Below are 21,393 nucleotides of genomic sequence, written 5' to 3'. Positions count from 1 at the left end.
AAAATAAATAAGTTATGGGAAGGAAAAAAAAATTTTTAAAACGGAAAATCGCCCGAGGGTTAAAACACTTCTAGGTGCATGCAGGGAAAAAATCTGTGGTCGTGTGATCTACAAAAATGATCACCAGAAAATAAAACGGGACGCGGATGAGATTGGCGCAGAATATTGTACACACTGGGATTAAGGGGAAAATTCTTCTGTATAATTGTCACATATAAATAAATGTGTGATCAGATGTCATATCTAGTCTGCGGCTCAAAAAATCACATGACAGGATTCATCTATATCTATATACAATAAGGGGCCTTCTATCTACTGGGATTCAGCATTCTTATATAGAGCAGGCGGAATCCAAGTCACTAAAGGCCCCGGTCCGTCTGCAACCGGGAAATAGCGACTGTGTGAGAAAGCGGAATCCCAGTGCACAGAGGGACCAGGACTACAGCCACAACAATCTCATCCCTGAGGCCCCTGATCAGGTGACCCCTGACTCCTCCCCCTGTGACCTCATCACAGGTCCTGTGCGCACAGAGCAGCCATATATGTGGAGTGCGGCTCTGCAGGTGGAGGTATGTGGAGATTCCCCATTACTGAGCGCGGGGACATTAACCCCTTCTGCACGGAGACTCTTTATAAGAATCATAACGTTGTTCTGTTTCCTGTAATAGATACATACGAGCCAACTATGGAGGACAGGAAGTGAGGGAGCGGATTGTTCTCCTAGTACAGGGCCCCTTTCTTGGCCCCACACAGTGTAATGCCCCCATTATGCCCTGTAAGCAGGTTCTGCCCCACACCCAGCTGCCTCGGGCACTTTACCATCAGCTGGTACCTCAGATTCTTCCCCGCACCCCTTTCCTTTGTTGGCGCCAAATCTGTTCTGCCTTTGGGGCTCCGGCCTTTATAATATCAGTAACTGCGTCATCAAGGTCTCCTGACCAGGTGCACCCTCTAGACTCTTCCCTCCGGAAACCCTCCCTCTTCCCATTGATGTCACATGGTCCCGTCTGGACGGCAGATAGCAGTCTGTACAAATGCAGCACAGCCCTGAGGAGTCTTTTTTATGACTCTCCTTTTTACACCCCTTATCTAATATATATGATGGCGCTCACACAGTATAATGTTTCCACAGTACTGGCATCTCTCGTAAAAAAGGGATTTTCACACTAACGCCATACCCCCACACAGTATAATGTTCCTACAGTACCGCCATACCCCCCCACAGTATAATGTTCCTACAGTATCGCCATACCCCCACACAGTATAATGTTCCTACAGTACCACCATACCCCCACACACAGTATAATGTTCTCATAGTACCGCCATACTCCACACACAGTATAATGTTCCTACAGTACCTCCATACCCCCCACACAGTATAATGTTCTCATAGTACTGCCATACCCCCACACACAGTATAATGTTCTCATAGTACTGCCATACCCCCACACACAGTATAATCTCATAGTACCGCCATACCCCCACACACAGTATAATGTTCTCATAGTACCGCCATATCCCCACACACAGTATAATGTTCTCATAGTGCCGCCATACCCCCATACACAGTATAATGTTCTCATAGTATCTCCATACCCCCACACAGTATAATGTTCTTGTAGTACCGCCATACCCCCACACACAGTATAATGTTCTCATAGTACCTGTTAAGAACTGGTGGTTTAGGAGCAACATGGGACGAGCTCTGGAGGAGGTGGTACCTGTACTGACCGCAGTCCCTAAGCTCAACACAACACTAGAAGTAGCCGTGGGATGCTCGTGTGAGTCCCTAGGCACCTCGTCACAGCCTGAGAACTAACTACCCCTAAAGATAGAAACAGGAAAACTATCTTGCCTCAGAGAAAATCCCCAAAGATCCCACAAGTAATGACTGTGAGTGGAGAGGGAAAAGACATACACAGAATGAAACCAGGATGTAGCACAGGAGGCCAGTCTAGCTAGATAGATAGGACAGGATAGAATACTGTGCGGTCAGTATAAAAACTACAAAAATCCACACAGAGTTTACAAAAATCTCCATACCTGACTAAAGGTGTGGAGGGTAAATCTGCTTCCCAGAGCTTCCAGCATAACTGAATTAATCCATACTGACAAGCTGGACAAACATAGAATGCACAGAACGAATAAAGGTCCCTTCACACATAACGATATTGTTAACGATATCGTTGCTATTTGTGACGTAGCAACGATATCGTTAATGAAATCGTTATGTGTGACAGCGACCAACGATCAGGCCCCTGCTGGGAGATCGTTGGTTGCTGAATAAAGTCCAGAACTTTATTTCGTCGCTGGACTCCCTGGAGACATCGCTGGATCGGCGTGTGACACCGATCCAGCGATGTCTTCACTGGTAACCAGGGTAAACATCGGGTAACTAAGCGCAGGGCCGCGCTTAGTAACCCGATGTTTACCCTGGTTACCATGCTAAAAGTAAAAAAAAACAAACACTAGATACTTACCTACCGCCGTCTGTCCTCCAGCGCTGTGCTCTGCACTCCTCCTGTACTGGCTGTGAGCCGGAAAGCGCAGCGGTGACGTCACCGCTCTGCTTTCCGGCTCACAGACAGTACAGGAGGAGAGCAGAGAAGCAGAGCGCAGCGCTGGAGGACAGACAGCGGTAGGTAAGTATCTAGTGTTTGTTTTTTTTAACTTTTAGCATGGTATCCAGGGTAAACATCAGGTTACTAAGCGCGGCCCTGCGCTTAGTTACCCGATGTTTACCCTGGTTACCGGCATCGTTGGTCGCTGGAGAGCGGTCTGTGTGACAGCTCTCCAGCGACCAAACAGCGACGCTGCAGCGATCCGGATCGTTGTCGGTATCGCTGCAGCGTCGCTTAATGTGAAGGGGCCTTAAGTCCACAACAAGTGGACAGAAAAGAACAAAGCAAGGACTTATCTTTGCAGAACTGGTCAGGATATCAGGGAAATCCAAGAGATGTCACGCTCACGCCCTGACTGGTGGGCTTGAGCTCGGGGGGTTTGTGGCCCCACTATGCCACAAACCAGACTACCCTGGAAGGGGCGTGACTATGACAGCTGCCTGGGTTTTCACTGGAGCCTCTGATGGTGAGGACAGGCTTGTGCAGCAGGCAGCTGCCAGGTGCTACTCCAGGGTGGTGTCTGGCTGTGGCTGCTGATCCCACTTGGGAGACAGGAACACAAGGATTGGTGCGGGCATCAGGCAGGATTGGCAGAAGAGCACGGCTGGAACACAGACGAGTAGGCTGGCACGGCTGAGACAGGGCTGGCAGAGACATGGCGGAGAACTCATAGTAACATAGTAACATAGTTAGTAAGGCCGAAAAAAGACATTTGTCCATCCAGTTCAGCCTATATTCCATCATAATAAATCCCCAGATCTACGTCCTTCTACAGAACCTAATAATTGTATGATACAATATTGTTCTGCTCCAGGAAGACATCCAGGCCTCTCTTGAACCCCTCGACTGAGTTCGCCATCACCACCTCCTCAGGCAAGCAATTCCAGATTCTCACTGCCCTAATAGTAAAGAATCCTCTTCTATGTTGGTGGAAAAACCTTCTCTCTTCCAGACGCAAAGAATGCCCCCTTGTGCCCGTCACTTTCCTTGGTATAAACAGATCCTCAGCGAGATATTTGTATTGTCCCCTTATATACTTATACATGGTTATTAGATCGCCCCTCAGTCGTCTTTTTTCTAGACTAAATAATCCTAATTTCGCTAATCTATCTGGGTATTGTAGTTCTCCCATCCCCTTTATTAATTTTGTTGCCCTCCTTTGTACTCTCTCTAGTTCCATTATATCCTTCCTGAGCACCGGTGCCCAAAACTGGACACAGTACTCCATGTGCGGTCTAACTAGGGATTTGTACAGAGGCAGTATAATGCTCTCATCATGTGTATCCAGACCTCTTTTAATGCACCCCATGATCCTGTTTGCCTTGGCAGCTGCTGCCTGGCACTGGCTGCTCCAGGTAAGTTTATCATTAACTAGGATCCCCAAGTCCTTCTCCCTGTCAGATTTACCCAGTGGTTTCCCGTTCAGTGTGTAATGGTGATATTGATTCCCTCTTCCCATGTGTATAACCTTACATTATCATTGTTAAACCTCATCTGCCACCTTTCAGCCCAAGTTTCCAACTTATCCAGATCCATCTGTAGCAGAATACTATCTTCTCTTCTCTTCTAACTCAGGGCTGGCAGAGACACGGCAGGAAACAGGACTGGCTAGGACAGCAGGAACACAGGACTGGAAGGCAGGGCAGGAACGGCAGGACTGGCAGGAACACAGGATTGGGAGGCACTGCAGAAAACACAGGACTGGAAGGCAGGGCAGGAACGGCAGGACTGGCAGGAACACAGGATACACAGGACTGGTTGATGTGGTGTATGAATCAGGCTGCACTCAGATGACACCCGAGTGCAGTCCTATTGTGAGTGTGATGAAGGAACAGGTAGGGACCTGTACACACAGAAGATGCAGGTACGGAAACAAGCCAGAAGGAGAGGAGAATGAAGGAACAGGTAGGGACCTGTTCACACAGGAGGTGCAGGAAAGGAAACAAGCAGAAAGGAATGAGGTATGAAGAAACAGGTAGGGACCTGTTCACACAGGAGGACCAAGTAACAAGTAGAAGGTGGAACTAAGAGAAGAGAAGGAGAAGGCAGAGCCAAGGACGGATCCGCAAGAGGCGGAGCCAAGGGCGGAGACGCTGGAGGCGGAGCCAAGAGCGGAGACGCTGGAGGCGGAGCCAAGAGCGGAGACGCTGGAGGCGGAGCCAAGAGCGGAGACGCTGGAGGCGGAGCCAAGAGCGGAGACGCTGGAGGCGGAGCCAAGAGCGGAGACGCTGGAGGCGGAGCCAAGAGCGGATATGCTGGAGGCGGAGCCAAGAGCGGAGACGCTGGAGGCGGAGCCAAGAGCAGAGACGGAGCCAAGTGCAGAAACACAGGAGGCGGAGCCAGATAGTACCGCAAAGAGCGGAGCCAGATAGAACCGCAAAGAGCAGAGCCACAGAGCAAAGCCTGAGAGTGTGAAGCAAGGTCTGAGTGCAGAGCCGCAAGAGTGCGGAGTTAAGCAGACAGAAAACACAAGGAAAGAAAGCAGGGAAGGAGGCCACAGATAAGGAGACAGAGAAAAGACAAAGTACAGACAAGGCAATAGAACAAGACACAGGGACAAAGACACAGGGACCAGGATATTCTGCCTCCTGGAGGGCGGACTACACGAACAAGGCAAAAAGCACAGAGAAAAGCTCAGAGGGAGTAACTCAGAGCAAGGCCAGGCAAACTCAGCAGCTAAACACTAACTGAGCTAACACATTGCACAGGGTGGAGCAGCACTATATACAGGAGGCCTCTTGGTAATTGGTCAGGAACTGATTGGACAGGTGCACCTGATTCCTATAAGAACCAGAGAGTTCAGGCGCCGGCCCCCTATACACATAGCCATGAGGCATGCAGAAAGCAAAGACACAGAACATGGAGCTGGCATTAAAGAGAAAGCACATCATGGCCTGGAGCAGTGGGTAAGATTGTGTGAGAGATGTGAGGCCATGCTGTGATGCCAGCAGAGTTGTTACAAGAGAGATGTGAATCCAACCAGGAACCATTGACAAGTGGCACTGGCTGAAGGGAAGAGCCAGGCATAAATAGCCGAGCAGAAAGACAATCAGTGGAAGCAGCTGCAGACTGCTAAATCCAAGGAGCAGCCATACCACTTAAAACCACCGGAGGGAGCCCAAGAGCAGAACTCACAACAAGTACCGCCATACCCACCCACACAGTATAATGTTCTCATAGTACCGCCATACCCTCACACACAGTATAATGTTCTCATAGTACCGCCATAACTCCACACACAGTATAATGTTCTCATAGTACTGCCATACCCCCACACACAGTATAATGCTCTCACAGTACCGCCATACCCCCACACACAGTGTAATGTTCTCATAGTACTGCCATACCCCCACACACAGTATAATGTTCTCATAGTACCGCCATACCCCCACACAGTATAATGTTCCTACAGTACCTCCATACCCCCCACACAGTATAATGTTCTCATAGTACCGCCATACCCCCACACACAGTATAATGTTCCTACAGTACCTCCATACCCCCCACACAGTATAATGTTCTCATAGTACCGCCATACCCCCACACACAGTATAATGTTCTCATAGTACCGCCATACCCCCACACACAGTATAATGTTCTCATAGTACTGCCATACCCCCACACACCTGTATAATGTTCTCACAGTACCGCCATACCCTGTTGTGAATTCTGTTGTCGAACTCCCTCCTGTGGTCGTGAATGGTACTTCAGCGAGTTCTGTCTATGGGCTCCCTCTGGTGGCTTTGAGTGAAGCTGCTGCTTCTGAGGTTCCTTACACAGGTGACGTGGTTTATCCTTTGGTTGGCTGCTCTATTTAACTCCTCTCAGATCGTTACTCCATGCCAGCTGTCAATGTTTTTGCATTCGTTCAGTTCGCTCCTGGATCTCTCTGGTGACCTGCCTTCTCCTGCAGAAGCTAAGTTCCTTATAGTCTTATTTTGTTCTCTGTTTTCTTGTCCAGCTGGTTTTCATGATTTTGTCTTGCTAGCTGGAAGCTCTGGGATGCAGAGTGGCCCCTCCGCACCGTGAGTCGGTGCGGAGGTCTTTTTTTGCACACTCTGCATGGTCTTTGTAGGTTTTTGTGCTGATCGCAAAGTTACCTTTCCTATCCTCTGTCTATTTAGTAAGTCTGGCCTCCCTTTGCTGAAACCTGTTTCATTTCTGCGTTTGTGACTTTCATCTTATTCACAGTCAATATATGTGGGGGGCTTCCTTTACCTTTGGGGAATTTCTCTGAGGCAAGGTAGGCTTTATTTTCTATCTCTAGGGCTAGATAGTTCTTAGGCTGTGACGAGGCGCCTAGGTCTGGTCAGGAGCGCTCCACGGCTATTTCTAGTGTGTGTGTTAGGATTAGGGCTTGCGGTCAGCAGAGCTCCCACATCCCAGAGCTCGTCCTGTATGAGGTTTAATTATCAGGTCATTCCGGGTGCTCCTAACCACAAGGTCATAACAGTACAGCTGGCCCAAAGTATTAATGCATCTCAATAGAGGGATAAGAGAAGTTCTGAGACCATTTTTTTTTCTTTGCACTGTGTTTTGTCTCTCTCTTCCCCTAGACCTTTGGGTGGTTCAGGACACAGGTGTAGATATGGACATTCAAGGTCTGTCCTCTTGGATGGATAATCTCACTACAAGGGTACAAAACATTCAAGATTTTGTGGTTCATAATCCGATGTCAGAGCCTAGGATTCCTATTCCTGATTTGTTTTTTGGTGATAGATCTAAGTTCTTGAATTTCAAAAATAATTGTAAATTGTTTCTTGCCTTGAAACCTCGCTCCTCAGGTGACCCTGTTCAACAAGTAAGGATCATTATTTCTTTGTTGCGTGGTGACCCTCAAGACTGGGCATTTTCCCTTGCGCCAGGAGATCCGGCATTGCGTGATGTTGATGCGTTTTTCCTGGCGCTTGGATTGCTTTATGATGAACCTAATTCAGTGGATCAGCCAGAGAAAATCTTGCTGGCTCTGTGTCAGGGTCAGGATGAAGCGGAGATATATTGTCAGAAGTTTAGAAAGTGGTCTGTGCTCACTCAGTGGAATGAATGTGCCCTGGCAGCAATCTTCAGAAAGGGTCTCTCTGAAGCCCTTAAGGATGTCATGGTGGGATTTCCCATGCCTGCTGGTCTGAATGAGTCTATGTCTTTGGCCATTCAGATCGATCGACGCTTGCGTGAGCGTAAAGCTGTGCACCATTTGGCGGTACTATCTGAGCATGGGCCTGAGCCTATGCAATGTGATAGAACTTTGACCAGGCTGAACGGCAAGAACACAGACGTCGGAATGGGCTGTGTTTTTACTGTGGTGATTCCACTCATGCTATCTCCGATTGTCCTAAGCGCAATAAGCGGTTCGCTAGGTCTGCCACCATTGGTACGGTACAGTCTAAATTTCTATTGTCCGTTACTCTGATTTGCTCTTTGTCATCCTATTCTGTTATGGCATTTGTGGATTCAGGCGCTGCCCTGAATTTGATGGACTTGGAGTATGCTAGGCGCTGTGGTTTTTTCTTGGAGCCCTTGCAGTATCCTATTCCATTGAGAGGAATTGATGCTACGCCTTTGGCCAAGAATAAGCCTCAGTACTGGACCCAATTGACCATGTGCATGGCTCCTGCACATCAGGAGGATATTTGGTGTTGCATAATCTGCATGATGTGGTCGTTTTGGGGTTGCCATGGCTACAGGTTCATAATCCAGTATTGGACTGGAAATCTATGTCTGTGTCCAGCTGGGGTTGCCAGGGGGTACATGGTAATGTTCCATTTTTGTCAATTTCGTCTTCCACTCCTTCTGAAGTTCCAGAGTTTTTGTCAGATTATCGGGATGTATTTGATGAGCCCAAAGCCAGTGCCCTACCTCCTCATAGGGATTGCGATTGTGCAATTAATTTGATTCCTGGTAGTAAGTTTCCTAAGGGCCGATTGTTCAATTTATCTGTGCCAAAACACGCCGCTATGCGGAGTTATATAAAGGAATCCTTGGAGAAAGGCCATATTCGCCCGTCGTCATCACCGTTAGGAGCAGGGTTCTTTTTTGTGGCCAAGAAGGATGGTTCTTTGAGACCTTGTATTGATTACCGCCTTCTTAATAAAATTACAGTCAAATTTCAGTATCCTTTGCCGTTGCTGTCTGATTTGTTTGCTCGTATTAAAGGGGCTAGTTGGTTCACCAAGATAGATCTTCGAGGGGCATATAATCTTGTGCGTATTAAACAAGGCGATGAATGGAAAACAGCATTTAATACGCCCGAGGGCCATTTTGAGTACCTGGTTATGCCATTCGGGCTTTCCAATGCTCCATCAGTATTTCAGTCCTTTATGCATGACATCTTCCGAGAGTACCTGGATAAATTCCTGATTGTGTATTTGGATGATATTTTGGTCTTTTCGGATGATTGGGAGTCTCATGTGAAGCAGGTCAGAATGGTGTTCCAGGTCCTTCGTGCGAATTCCTTGTTTGTGAAGGGGTCAAAATGTCTCTTTGGAGTTCAGAAGGTTTCATTTTTGGGCTTCATTTTTTCACCTTCTACTATCGAGATGGAGCCTGTTAAAGTCCAGGCCATTTACGATTGGACTCAGCCGACATCTGTGAAGAGCCTGCAAAAGTTCCTGGGCTTTGCTAATTTTTATCGGCGCTTCATCGCTAATTTTTCTACTGTTGCTAAACCGTTGACTGATTTGACCAAGAAGGGTGCTGATGTGGTCAATTGGTCTTCTGCAGCTGTAGAGGCTTTTCAGGAGTTGAAGCGTCGTTTTTCTTCTGCCCCTGTGTTGTGCCAGCCAGATGTTTCGCTCCCGTTTCAGGTTGAGGTTGATGCTTCTGAGATTGGAGCAGGGGCTGTTTTGTCGCAAAGAAGTTCTGATGGCTCGGTGATGAAGCCATGTGCTTTCTTTTCTAGAAAGTTTTCGCCTGCTGAGCGTAACTATGATGTTGGTAATCGTGAGTTGTTGGCCATGAAGTGGGCATTCGAGGAGTGGCGTCATTGGCTTGAAGGAGCCAAGCATCGCGTGGTGGTCTTGACAGATCACAAGAATTTGACTTATCTTGAGTCTGCCAAACGGTTGAATCCGAGACAGGCTCGATGGTCGTTATTTTTCTCCCGTTTTGATTTTGTGGTTTCGTACCTTCCGGGCTCTAAGAATGTGGAGGCTGATGCCCTGTCAAGGAGTTTTGTGCCTGACTCTCCGGGTTTTCCTGAGCTGGCGGGTATTCTCAAAGAGGGGGTAATTTTGTCTGCCATCTCCCCTGATTTGCGGCGGGTGCTGCAAAAATTTCAGGCTGATAGACCTGACCGTTGCCCAGCACAGAGACTGTTTGTCCCTGATAGATGGACTAGTAGAGTTATCTCTGAGATTCATTGTTCAGTGTTGGCTGGGCATTCTGGAATCTTTGGTACCAGAGATTTGGTGGCTAGATCCTTTTGGTGGCCGTCTTTGTCACGGGATGTGCGTTCTTTTGTGCAGTCCTGTGGGACTTGTGCTCGGGCTAAGCCCTGCTGTTCTCGTGCCTGTGGGTTGCTTTTGCCCTTGCCGGTCCCGAAGAGGCCCTGGACGCATATTTCTATGGATTTTATTTCGGATCTCCCCGTCTCTCAAAGGATGTCGGTCATTTGGGTGGTTTGTGATCGCTTTTCTAAGATGGTCCATTTGGTACCCTTGTCTAAATTGCCTTCCTCCTCTGATTTGGTGCCATTGTTTTTCCAGCATGTGGTTCGTTTACATGGTATCCCGGAGAACATCGTTTCGGACAGAGGTTCCCAGTTTGTTTCGAGGTTTTGGCGATCCTTTTGTGCTAGGATGGGCATTGATTTGTCTTTTTCCTCGGCTTTCCATCCTCAGACAAATGGCTAAACTGAACGAACTAATCAGACTTTTGAAATATATCTGAGATGCTTTATTTCTGCTGATCAGGATGATTGGGTGTCCTTTTTGCCGTTGGCTGAGTTCGCCCTTAATAATCGGGCCAGCTCGGCTACTTTGGTTTCGCCGTTTTTCTGCAATTCTGGTTTCCATCCTCGTTTCTCTTCAGGGCAGGTTGAGTCTTCGGACTGTCCTGGTGTAGATACTGTGGTGGATAGGTTGCAGCAGATTTGGACTCATGTGCTGGACAATTTGACATTGTCCCAGGAGAAGGCTCAACGTTTCGCTAACCGCCGGCGCTGTGTGGGTCCCCGACTTCGTGTTGGGGATTTGGTTTGGTTGTCGTCTCGTTATGTTCCTATGAAGGTTTCCTCTCCTAAGTTTAAGCCTCGTTTCATTGGTCCGTATAAGATTTCTGAGGTTATCAATCCTGTCTCATTTCGTTTGGCCTTTCCAGCTTCTTTTGCCATCCATAATGTGTTCCATAGGTCGTTATTGCGGAGATACGTGGCGCCTGTGGTTCCATCCGTTGATCCTCCTGCCCCGGTGTTGGTTGAGGGGGAGTTGGAGTATGTGGTGGAGAAGATTTTGGATTCTCGTATTTTCGAGACGGAAACTCCAGTACCTGGTCAAGTGGAAGGATTATGGTCCGGAAGATAATTCCTGGGTTTTTGCCTCTGATGTTCATGCTGCCGATCTGGTTCGTGCCTTTCATTTGGCTCATCCTGGTCGGCCTGGGGGCTCTGGTGAGGGTTCGGTGACCCCTCCTCAAGGGGGGGGTACTGTTGTGAATTCTGTTGTCGGGCTCCCTCCTGTGGTCGTGAATGGTACTTCGGCTGGTTCTGTCCATGGACTTCCTCTGGTGGCTGTGGGTGTTTCTGAGTTTCCTTCCACAGGTGACGAGGCTAAGTCGTTAGTGGGCTGCTCTATTTAACTCCACTTAGATCTTTGCCCCATGCCAGCTGTCAATGTTGTACTATTGGTCTAGTTCGCTCCTGGATCGTTCTGTTACCTGTTTACTCCAGCAGAAGCTAAGTTCCTCTTTGCTATTTTCCTGTTTGCTATTTTTTCTGTCCAGCTTGCTATTGTGAATATTGCCTTGCTTGCTGGAAGCTCTGGGACGCAGAGGGGCGCCTCCGCACCGTGAGTCGGTGCGGAAGGTTTTTTTTCCCTGCACTCTCTGCGTGGCTTTTTGTAGACTTTTGTGCTGACCGCAAAGTGACCTTTTCTATCCTCTGTCTGTCCAGTAAGTCGGGCCTCTCTTTGCTAAATCTATTTCATCTCTATGTTTGTGATTTCATCTTAACTCACAGTCATTATATGTGGGGGGCTGCCTTTTCCTTTGGGGAATTTCTCTGAGGCAAGGTAGGCTTTATTTTCCTTTCTTAGGGCTAGCTAGTTCTGAGGCTGTGACGAGTTGCATAGGGAGCGTTAGGAGCAATCCACGGCTATTTCTAGTGTGTGTGATAGGATTAGGGATTGCGGTCAGCAGAGTTTCCACTTCCCAGAGCTTGTCCCGTGTTTTTGTAGCTATCAGATCTTTCCGGGTGCTCTTCATCATCAGGTCCATTATTGTCCTAACCACCAGGTCACAACAGGACACATACGGAAGCAGAGGCCCAGTATTGGGGTATCATGTGCAGTAATAGGGTCACATACGGCAGCAGCGGCTCAGTATTTGGGTATCAGGTGGAGTAATAGGGACACATACGGAAGCAGCATTGGCTCAGTATTGGGGTAAGGTGCAGTAATAGGGTCACATACTGCAGCAGCGGCTCAGTATTGGGGTATCAGGTGCAGTAATAGGGACACATATGGCAGCAGCATTGGCTCAGTATTGGGGTATCAGGTGCAGTAATAGGGTCACATACAGCAGCAGCGGCTCAGTATTGGGGTATCAGGTGCAGTAATAGGGACACATATGGAAGCAGCGGCTCAGTATTGGGGTATCAGGGGCAGCAATAGGGACACATACGGCAGCAAGGGCTCAGTATTGGGATATCAGGGGCAGTAATAGGGACACATACGGCAGCAGCGGCTCAGTATTGGGGTATCAGGTGCAGTAATGGGGACTGTCATAAATCCCCTGACCGCTGCCACCAATTTGTCAGGATTCACACCGTGACCGTCACCCCTACGTCACGGGTCGGGGTGACTTTGGGCCAGCAGACGGCTATCACATGTGCAGGGGGGCTTATCTTAGTTATCCCTCCACTCCACAATGTGATGAAACAACACACACAAGGTTATTGACCTCTTAGTTTACAGCAGGGGCTTATTTTAGGTATCCCACTGCTTTTCCATATACCACGAACTGCAGGGATTTATGTATATCCCGCTTACAGGTCCACTTAACACTTGCAGCTCTCTGGCACCCCCCTTACTCTCAGGTCAGATTAGGTACTGTACCCTGGGTAATTAGTCGCCAGAAAGGCTGCCTGCTATGTACTGGCTATTGGGCACGCTGCAGCGACGCGATAAACTACTCCCACTCAGGCAGGAACAATAATTATCAACCCCGCAGTCGCTGTAACATAACCCAAAAGTCTGCACACTATCGCTGCCACCAGCTTTGATTAAACGGGTCCGAAGCTAACCCAAAACAACAGTAGCGTATTTTCCCTTCAGAAGACTTAGGGTACAGTTTAGAACAGGAGAACGGACTAGTATTAAATAATATACCCCATCAAAAGTTTCAGGCAGTGTTTTATCAAAATATTTTACAAAGATGTTACAAATGAGACAATGGCAAATATGTACAAGGGTAATTATGAAATAAACAGGGATTAAATGAGAAAAGGTAACACTCACATGTTCTCAGTTCATGTCAGGCAAAACCATGCTGCAGGCAGACCCCAGATGTCCCAATGCATAGTACAGATCAAGTCCTCAGGCAACAAAACTCCAACTCCCGGCTGGGTTAAGTGTGTGGGCTTATATACTCCAGCCTTGGGACATCACTAATGATATTCACTGAGGTCTCCGAGATATTTACGTTGTGAGACTCTCGGGACAAAGACATTCCTGACTAAGAAAGGAGGGACCACAGGTGGCTTTGCATGATTGGTCACCTGCAGTGTAAGGCCACACCCTGCTCACACACAGCTTCAGGTTACCCAGTGTTTGTCCTAGGGCTGGTTGGTTGTATTCAGGAAGGGGAAAAAGAGGGGGGTTTTTCAGCGACCATGTGTTTCTCAGCACCATGGTTAGGAGTGCAGAATTCTCTCAGCTATGGTGCTAAAAGGCAGAGAAACTACTACCGATATTATACATTGTCCTCACAGGGACACATACAGCAGCAGCGGCTCAGTATTGGGATATCAGTGGCAGTAATAGGGACACATACAGCAGCAGCGTCTCAGTATTGGGTTATCAGTGGCAGTAATAGGGACACATACAGCACCAGAGGCTCAGTATTGGGGTATTAGGGGCACTAATAGGGACACATACGGCAGCTGAGGCTCAGTATTGGGATATCAGGTGCAGTAATAGGGACACATGGCAGCAGCGGCTCAGTGTTGGGGTATCAGGGGCAGTAATAGGGACACATACGGCAGCAGCGGCTTAGTATTGGGGTATCAGATGCAGTAATAGGGACAAATACAGCAGCAGCAGCTCAGTATTGCGGTATCAGGTGCAGTAATAGGGACACATGGCAGCAGCGGCTCAGTATTGGGGTATCAGGGGCAGTAATAGGGACACATACGGCAGCAGCGGCTTAGTATTGGGGTATCAGATGCAGTAATAGGGACACATACAGCAGCAGCAGCTCAGTATTGCGGTATCAGGTGTAGTAATAGGGACACATACGGCAGCAGAGGCTCAGTATTGGGGTATCAGGTGCAGTAATAGGGACACATACGGCAGCAGTGGCTCAGTATTGAGGTGTCAGGTGCAGTAATAGGGACACATACGGCAGCAGCGGCTCAGTATTGGAGTATCAGGTGTAGTAATAGGGACACATACAGCAGCAGCGGCTCAGTATTGCGGTATCAGGTGCAGTAATAGCGACACATATGGCAGCAGAGGCTCAGTATTGGGGTATCAGGTGTAGTAATAGGGACACATACAGCAGCAGCGGCTCAGTATTGCGGTATCAGGTGCAGTAATAGCGACACATACGGCAGCAGAGGCTCAGTATTGGGGTATCAGGTGCTGCAATAGGGACACATACGGCAGCAGCGGCTCAGTATCGGGATATCAGGTGCAGTAATAGGGACACATACGGCAGCAGCGGCTCAGTATTGGGGTATCAGGTGTAGTAATAGGGACACATATGGCAGCAGCAGCAGCTCAGTATTGGGGTATCAGGTGCAGTAATAGGGACACATACGGCAGCAGCGGCTCAGTGTTGGGGTATCAGGAGCTGTAATAGGGACACATACAGCAGCAGCGGCTCAGTATTGCGGTATCAGGTGCAGTAATAGGGACACATACGGCAGCAGAGGCTCAGTATTGGGATATCAGGTGCAGTAATAGGGACACATACGGCAGCAGCGGCTCAGTATTGGGGTATCAGGTGCAGTAATATGGACACATACGGCAGCAGCGGCTCAGTATTGGGATATCAGGTGCAGTAATAGGGACACATACGGCAGCAGAGGCTCAGTATTGGGGTTTCAGGGGCAGTAATAGGGACACATACGGCAGCAGCGGCTCAGCATTGGGGTATCAGGTGCAGTAATGGGGACACATACGGCAGCAGCAGCTCAGAATTGGGGTATCAGGTGCAGTAATAGGGACACATACGGCAGCAGCGGCTCAGTATTGGGGTATCAGGTGCAGTAATAGGGACACATACGGCAGCAGCGGCTCAGTATTGGGATATCAGGTGCAGTAATAGGGACACATACGGCAGCATCGGCTCAGTATTGGGATATAAGGTGCAGTAATAGGGACACATACGGCAGCAGCGGCTCAGTATTGGGGTATCAGGTGTAGTAATAGGGACACATACGGCAGCAGCGGCTCAGTATCGGGGTATCAGGTGCAGTAATAGGGACACATACGGCAGCAGAGGCTCAGTATTGGGGTATCAGGTGCAGTAATAGGGACACATACGGCAGCAGCGGCTTAGTATTGGGGTATCAGATGCAGTAATAGGGACACATACAGCAGCAGCAGCTCAGTATTGCGGTATCAGGTGCAGTAATAGCGACACATGGCAGCAGCGGCTCAGTGTTGGGGTTTCAGGTGTAGTAATAGGGACACATACGGCAGCAGAGGCTCAGTATTGGGGTATCAGGTGCAGTAATAGGGACACATACGGCAGCAGTGGCTCAGTATTGAGGTGTCAGGTGCAGTAATAGGGACACATACGGCAGCAGCGGCTCAGTATTGGAGTATCAGGTGTAGTAATAAGGACACATACAGCAGCAGCGGCTCAGTATTGCGGTATCTGGTGCAGTAATAGCGACACATATGGCAGCAGAGGCTCAGTATTGGGGTATCAGGTGCAGTAATATGGACACATACGGCAGCAGAGGCTCAGTATTGGGGTATCAAGTGCTGCAATAGGGAAACATACGGCAGCAGCGGCTCAGTATCGGGATATCAGGTGCAGTAATAGGGACAGATACGGCAGCAGCGGCTCAGTATTGGGGTATCAGGTGTAGTAATAGGGACACATACGGCAGCAGCAGCTCAGTGTTGGGGTATCAGGTGCAGTAATAGGGACACATACGGCAGCAGCAGCTCAGTGTTGGGGTATCAGGTGCAGTAATAGGGACACATACGGCAGCAGCGGCTCAGTATTGGGGTATCAGGTACAGTAATAGGGTCACATACGGCAGCAGCGGCTCAGTATTGGGGTATCAGGTGTAGTAATAGGGACACATACGGCAGCAGCGGCTCAGTGTTGGGGTATCAGGAGCAGTAATAGGGACACATACAGCAGCAGCGGCTCAGTATTGCGGTATCAGGTGCAGTAATAGAGACACATACGGCAGCAGAGGCTCAGTATTGGGGTATCAGGTGCAGTAATAGGGACACATACGGCAGCAGCGGCTCATTATTGGGGTATCAGGTGCAGTAATAGGGACACATACGACAGCAGCGGCTCAGTATTGGGATATCAGGTGCAGTAATAGGGACACATACGGCAGCAGCGGCTCAGTATTGGGGTATTAGGGGCAGTAATAGGGACACATACGGCAGCAGCGGCTCAGCATTGGGGTATCAGGTGCAGTAATGGGGACACATACGGCAGCAGCAGCTCAGAATTGGGGTATCAGGTGCAGTAATAGGGACACATACGGCAGCAGCGGCTCAGTATTGGGGTATCAGGTGCAGTAATAGGGACACATACGGCAGCAGCGGCTCAGTATTGGGATATCAGGTGCAGTAATAGGGACACATACGGCAGCAGCGGCTCAGTATTGGGATATAAGGTGCAGTAATAGGGAAACGTATGGCAGCAGCGGCTCAGTATTGGGATATCAGGTGCAGTAATAGGGACACATACGGCAGCAGCTTCTCAGTATTGGGATATCAGGTGCAGTAATAGGGACACATACGGCAGCAGCGGCTCAGTATTGGGGTATCAGGTGCAGTAATAAGGACACATACGGCAGCAGCGGCTCAGTATTGGGGTATCAGGTGCAGTAATAGCGACACATACGGTTGTAGAGGCTCAGTATTGGGATATCAGGTGCAGTAATAGGGACACATACGGCAGCAGCGGCTCAGTATTGGGGTATCAGGTGCAGTAATAGACATACGGCAGCAGCGGCTCAGTTTTTAGGTATCAGGTGCAGTAATAGGGACACAAACGGCAGCAGCGGCTCAGTATTGGGGTATCAGGTGCAGTAATAGGGACACATACGGCAGCAGAGGCTCAGTATTGGGATATCAGGTGCAGTAATAGGGTCACATACGGCAGCAGCGGCTCAGTATTGGGGTATCAGGTGCAGTAATAGGGACACATACGGCAGCAGAGGCTCAGTATTGGGATATCAGGTGCAGTAATAGGGTCACATACGGCAGCAGCGGCTCAGTATTGGGGTATCAGGTGCAGTAATAGGGACTTGGAGCACCCCCAGACACAGGGCCACGCGTTTCGGTACCGGGCCTCTCTGGTTCGGTTCTGAGGCTGTCACGGTGGCTAGACCCGGTCCGCGACCCTGCTAAGGGGCGTCCAATGAAAGTAGTAAAGCAGTCTGTCAGGGGTTCGTGACGCCACCTGTGATGTTCGGTCAGGGTGACCGACGCTGCTATGGGGTCCACTGGGGTGATGGAATGGCAGCTGGATGGTATACCTTCCCACAGGTGAAGTATGTCCCCAGGGCTTCCCAGTAAGGTGGATGGTAATGGTGTGAGGTGCAGTCAATAATGAGGACACAAGGTTGCAGTCTCTTTACCTCTTTACTGAAGGCTTCAGGATCCTCAATCCAGAGTACGGTTAACAGGGCTCTCAGAGACCGGCCGGTCCGATGGGCACATCCAGAGTTTCCTTCGCAGATGGAAATCGTTGCCTACCACTAGCGCCTGTGTGTTGTAGTCCTACCCTGCTGAGCATTCGGAATAGTCCTCACAACTGCTGTTCTCGTTCGTTCGTTCTCTACAGCTCTCTCTCGTTCTCTTTAGTTCCAGATGTTACTAGTTTCTCGTCCCCCAGGTATATTTTGGCTAGGACGCACCCGTATGACGGGAAGGCTTGGAGGTCTTCCGGGACCCTAGAGATGCCCCTCTCCCAATGTTGCCCCCTATGTCTTCTTAGGAAATTTAAGGTAGACAGCCAACCTATAATAAACTGTCCGGCGGAGTTTGAAGTAAATCCTGAAGTCAGTTACTCCTACGGTGTTCCGGCCACCGACTACGCGCCTCAGTAAGATATTGCCCCTCTCTCTCTCTCGGCACGACTCTTACTGGCTCTCCTTTGTGCTTGATCTCGTTTACACGGTTCCACAATATCCTTCCCTTCGTGTCTCTTTCTTAGGATACCGCCGCAGGGTGTGCAGGCGCGGTTCTGTTACGTTCTGTTCTGCTCGCTAGGCACCTGCCAGGTTCCCACGCCTGACAGGGGCCCCCCTGTGCCTTCTCCCTGCAACACCCCCTGCCACGGGATGTTGCCTGAATCCAACCCAGTCAGTTTTCTGACTAACTTCCTCCCCAGCCCCTAGTTTTACCAGTGTGAGGAGTGGCCCAATAAATAAAGCCTTTTTCTCCCCCTAGTGGCCGGAGTGTGAAGTGTAATGTGTTCTGGTGATACCTGGTCAGGAGAACTCCTTAGTGCCATCAGACGTACCGCCACTCTCCTTAGCGGCAGAGTGCCATACTGCAACGACCAGGTCTCTGGGGCGCTGCAGACACATACGGCAGCAGCGGCTCAGTATTGGGGTATCAGGTGCAGTAATAGGGACACATACGGCAGCAGCGGCTCAGTTTTGGGGTATCAGGTGGAGTAATAGGGACAGATTCGGCAGCAGCGGCTCAGTATAGGGGTATCAGGTGCAGTAATAGGGACACATACGGCAGCAGCGGCTCAGTTTTGGGGTATCAGGTGGAGTAATAGGGACACATACGGCAGCAGCGGCTCAGTATTGGGATATCAGGTGCAGTAATAGGGACACATACGGCAGCAGCGGCTCAGTATTGGGATATAAGGTGCAGTAATAGGGAAACGTATGGCAGCAGCGGCTCAGTATTGGGATATCAGGTGCAGTAATAGGGACACATACGGCAGCAGCTTCTCAGTATTGGGATATCAGGTGCAGTAATAGGGACACATACGGCAGCAGCGGCTCAGTATTGGGGTATCAGGTGCAGTAATAAGGACACATACGGCAGCAGCGGCTCAGTATTGGGGTATCAGGTGCAGTAATAGCGACACATACGGTTGTAGAGGCTCAGTATTGGGATATCAGGTGCAGTAATAGGGACACATACGGCAGCAGCGGCTCAGTATTGGGGTATCAGGTGCAGTAATAGGGACACATACGGCAGCAGCGGCTCAGTATTGGGGTATCAGGTGCAGTAATAGACATACGGCAGCAGCGGCTCAGTTTTTAGGTATCAGGTGCAGTAATAGGGACACAAACGGCAGCAGCGGCTCAGTATTGGGGTATCAGGTGCAGTAATAGGGACACATACGGCAGCAGAGGCTCAGTATTGGGATATCAGGTGCAGTAATAGGGTCACATACGGCAGCAGCGGCTCAGTATTGGGGTATCAGGTGCAGTAATAGGGACTTGGAGCACCCCCAGACACAGGGCCACGCGTTTCGGTACCGGGCCTCTCTGGTTCGGTTCTGAGGCTGTCACGGTGGCTAGACCCGGTCCGCGACCCTGCTAAGGGGCGTCCAATGAAAGTAGTAAAGCAGTCTGTCAGGGGTTCGTGACGCCACCTGTGATGTTCGGTCAGGGTGACCGACGCTGCTATGGGGTCCACTGGGGTGATGGAATGGCAGCTGGATGGTATACCTTCCCACAGGTGAAGTATGTCCCCAGGGCTTCCCAGTAAGGTGGATGGTAATGGTGTGAGGTGCAGTCAATAATGAGGACACAAGGTTGCAGTCTCTTTACCTCTTTACTGAAGGCTTCAGGATCCTCAATCCAGAGTACGGTTAACAGGGCTCTCAGAGACCGGCCGGTCCGATGGGCACATCCAGAGTTTCCTTCGCAGATGGAAATCGTTGCCTACCACTAGCGCCTGTGTGTTGTAGTCCTACCCTGCTGAGCATTCGGAATAGTCCTCACAACTGCTGTTCTCGTTCGTTCGTTCTCTACAGCTCTCTCTCGTTCTCTTTAGTTCCAGATGTTACTAGTTTCTCGTCCCCCAGGTATATTTTGGCTAGGATGCACCCGTATGACGGGAAGGCTTGGAGGTCTTCCGGGACCCTAGAGATGCCCCTTTCCCAATGTTGCCCCCTATGTCTTCTTAGGAAATTTAAGGTAGACAGCCAACCTATAATAAACTGTCCGGCGGAGTTTGAAGTAAATCCTGAAGTCAGTTACTCCTACGGTGTTCCGGCCACCGACTACGCGCCTCAGTAAGATATTGCCCCTCTCTCTCTCTCGGCACGACTCTTACTGGCTCTCCTTTGTGCTTGATCTCGTTTACACGGTTCCACAATATCCTTCCCTTCGTGTCTCTTTCTTAGGATACCGCCGCAGGGTGTGCAGGCGCGGTTCTGTTACGTTCTGTTCTGCTCGCTAGGCACCTGCCAGGTTCCCACGCCTGACAGGGGCCCCCCTGTGCCTTCTCCCTGCAACACCCCCTGCCACGGGATGTTGCCTGAATCCAACCCAGTCAGCTTTCTGACTAACTTCCTCCCCAGCCCCTAGTTTTACCAGTGTGAGGAGTGGCCCAATAAATAAAGCCTTTTTCTCCCCCTAGTGGCCGGAGTGTGAAGTGTAATGTGTTCTGGTGATACCTGGTCAGGAGAACTCCTTAGTGCCATCAGACGTACCGCCACTCTCCTTAGCGGCAGAGTGCCATACTGCAACGACCAGGTCTCTGGGGCGCTGCAGACACATACGGCAGCAGCGGCTCAGTATTGGGGTATCAGGTGCAGTAATAGGGACACATACGGCAGCAGCGGCTCAGTTTTGGGGTATCAGGTGGAGTAATAGGGACAGATTCGGCAGCAGCGGCTCAGTATAGGGGTATCAGGTGCAGTAATAGGGACACATACGGCAGCAGCGGCTCAGTTTTGGGGTATCAGGTGGAGTAATAGGGACACATACGGCAGCAGCGGCTCAGTATTGGGGTATCAGGTGGAGTAATAGGGACACATACGGCAGCAGCGGCTCAGTATTGGGGTATCAGGTGCAGTAATAGGGACACATACGGCAGCAGCGGCTCAGTATTGGGGTATCAGGTGGAGTAATAGGGACACATACGGCAGCAGCGGCTCAGTATTGGGGTATCAGCAGGATGAGGAGTTTGTGCAGGTTGGGAGTAGATGGTGATGG

The 21,393-nt window shown here is 49.8% G+C and overlaps 1 protein-coding gene across 1 annotated transcript in view; it reads left to right on the top strand.

Annotated features, from left to right (window-relative positions):
* The first annotated feature begins 515 nt into the window (after positions 1-515).
* The window catches only part of LOC138662831 (gastrula zinc finger protein XlCGF57.1-like), a 36,824-nt gene continuing 15,946 nt past the window's right edge, over positions 516-21,393 (top strand). Inside the window, exon 1 of the mRNA XM_069748803.1 lies at positions 516-569. Coding sequence (XP_069604904.1) covers positions 543-569 — 27 coding nt within the window. The 5' untranslated portion in view covers positions 516-542. The remainder of the gene's footprint in view (positions 570-21,393) is intronic.

The sequence above is a fragment of the Ranitomeya imitator genome, chromosome 2 (assembly GCF_032444005.1).
Source record: "Ranitomeya imitator isolate aRanImi1 chromosome 2, aRanImi1.pri, whole genome shotgun sequence".
Classification (NCBI taxonomy): domain Eukaryota; kingdom Metazoa; phylum Chordata; class Amphibia; order Anura; family Dendrobatidae; genus Ranitomeya; species Ranitomeya imitator.
This window is presented reverse-complemented; position numbering and strand designations above follow the sequence as displayed.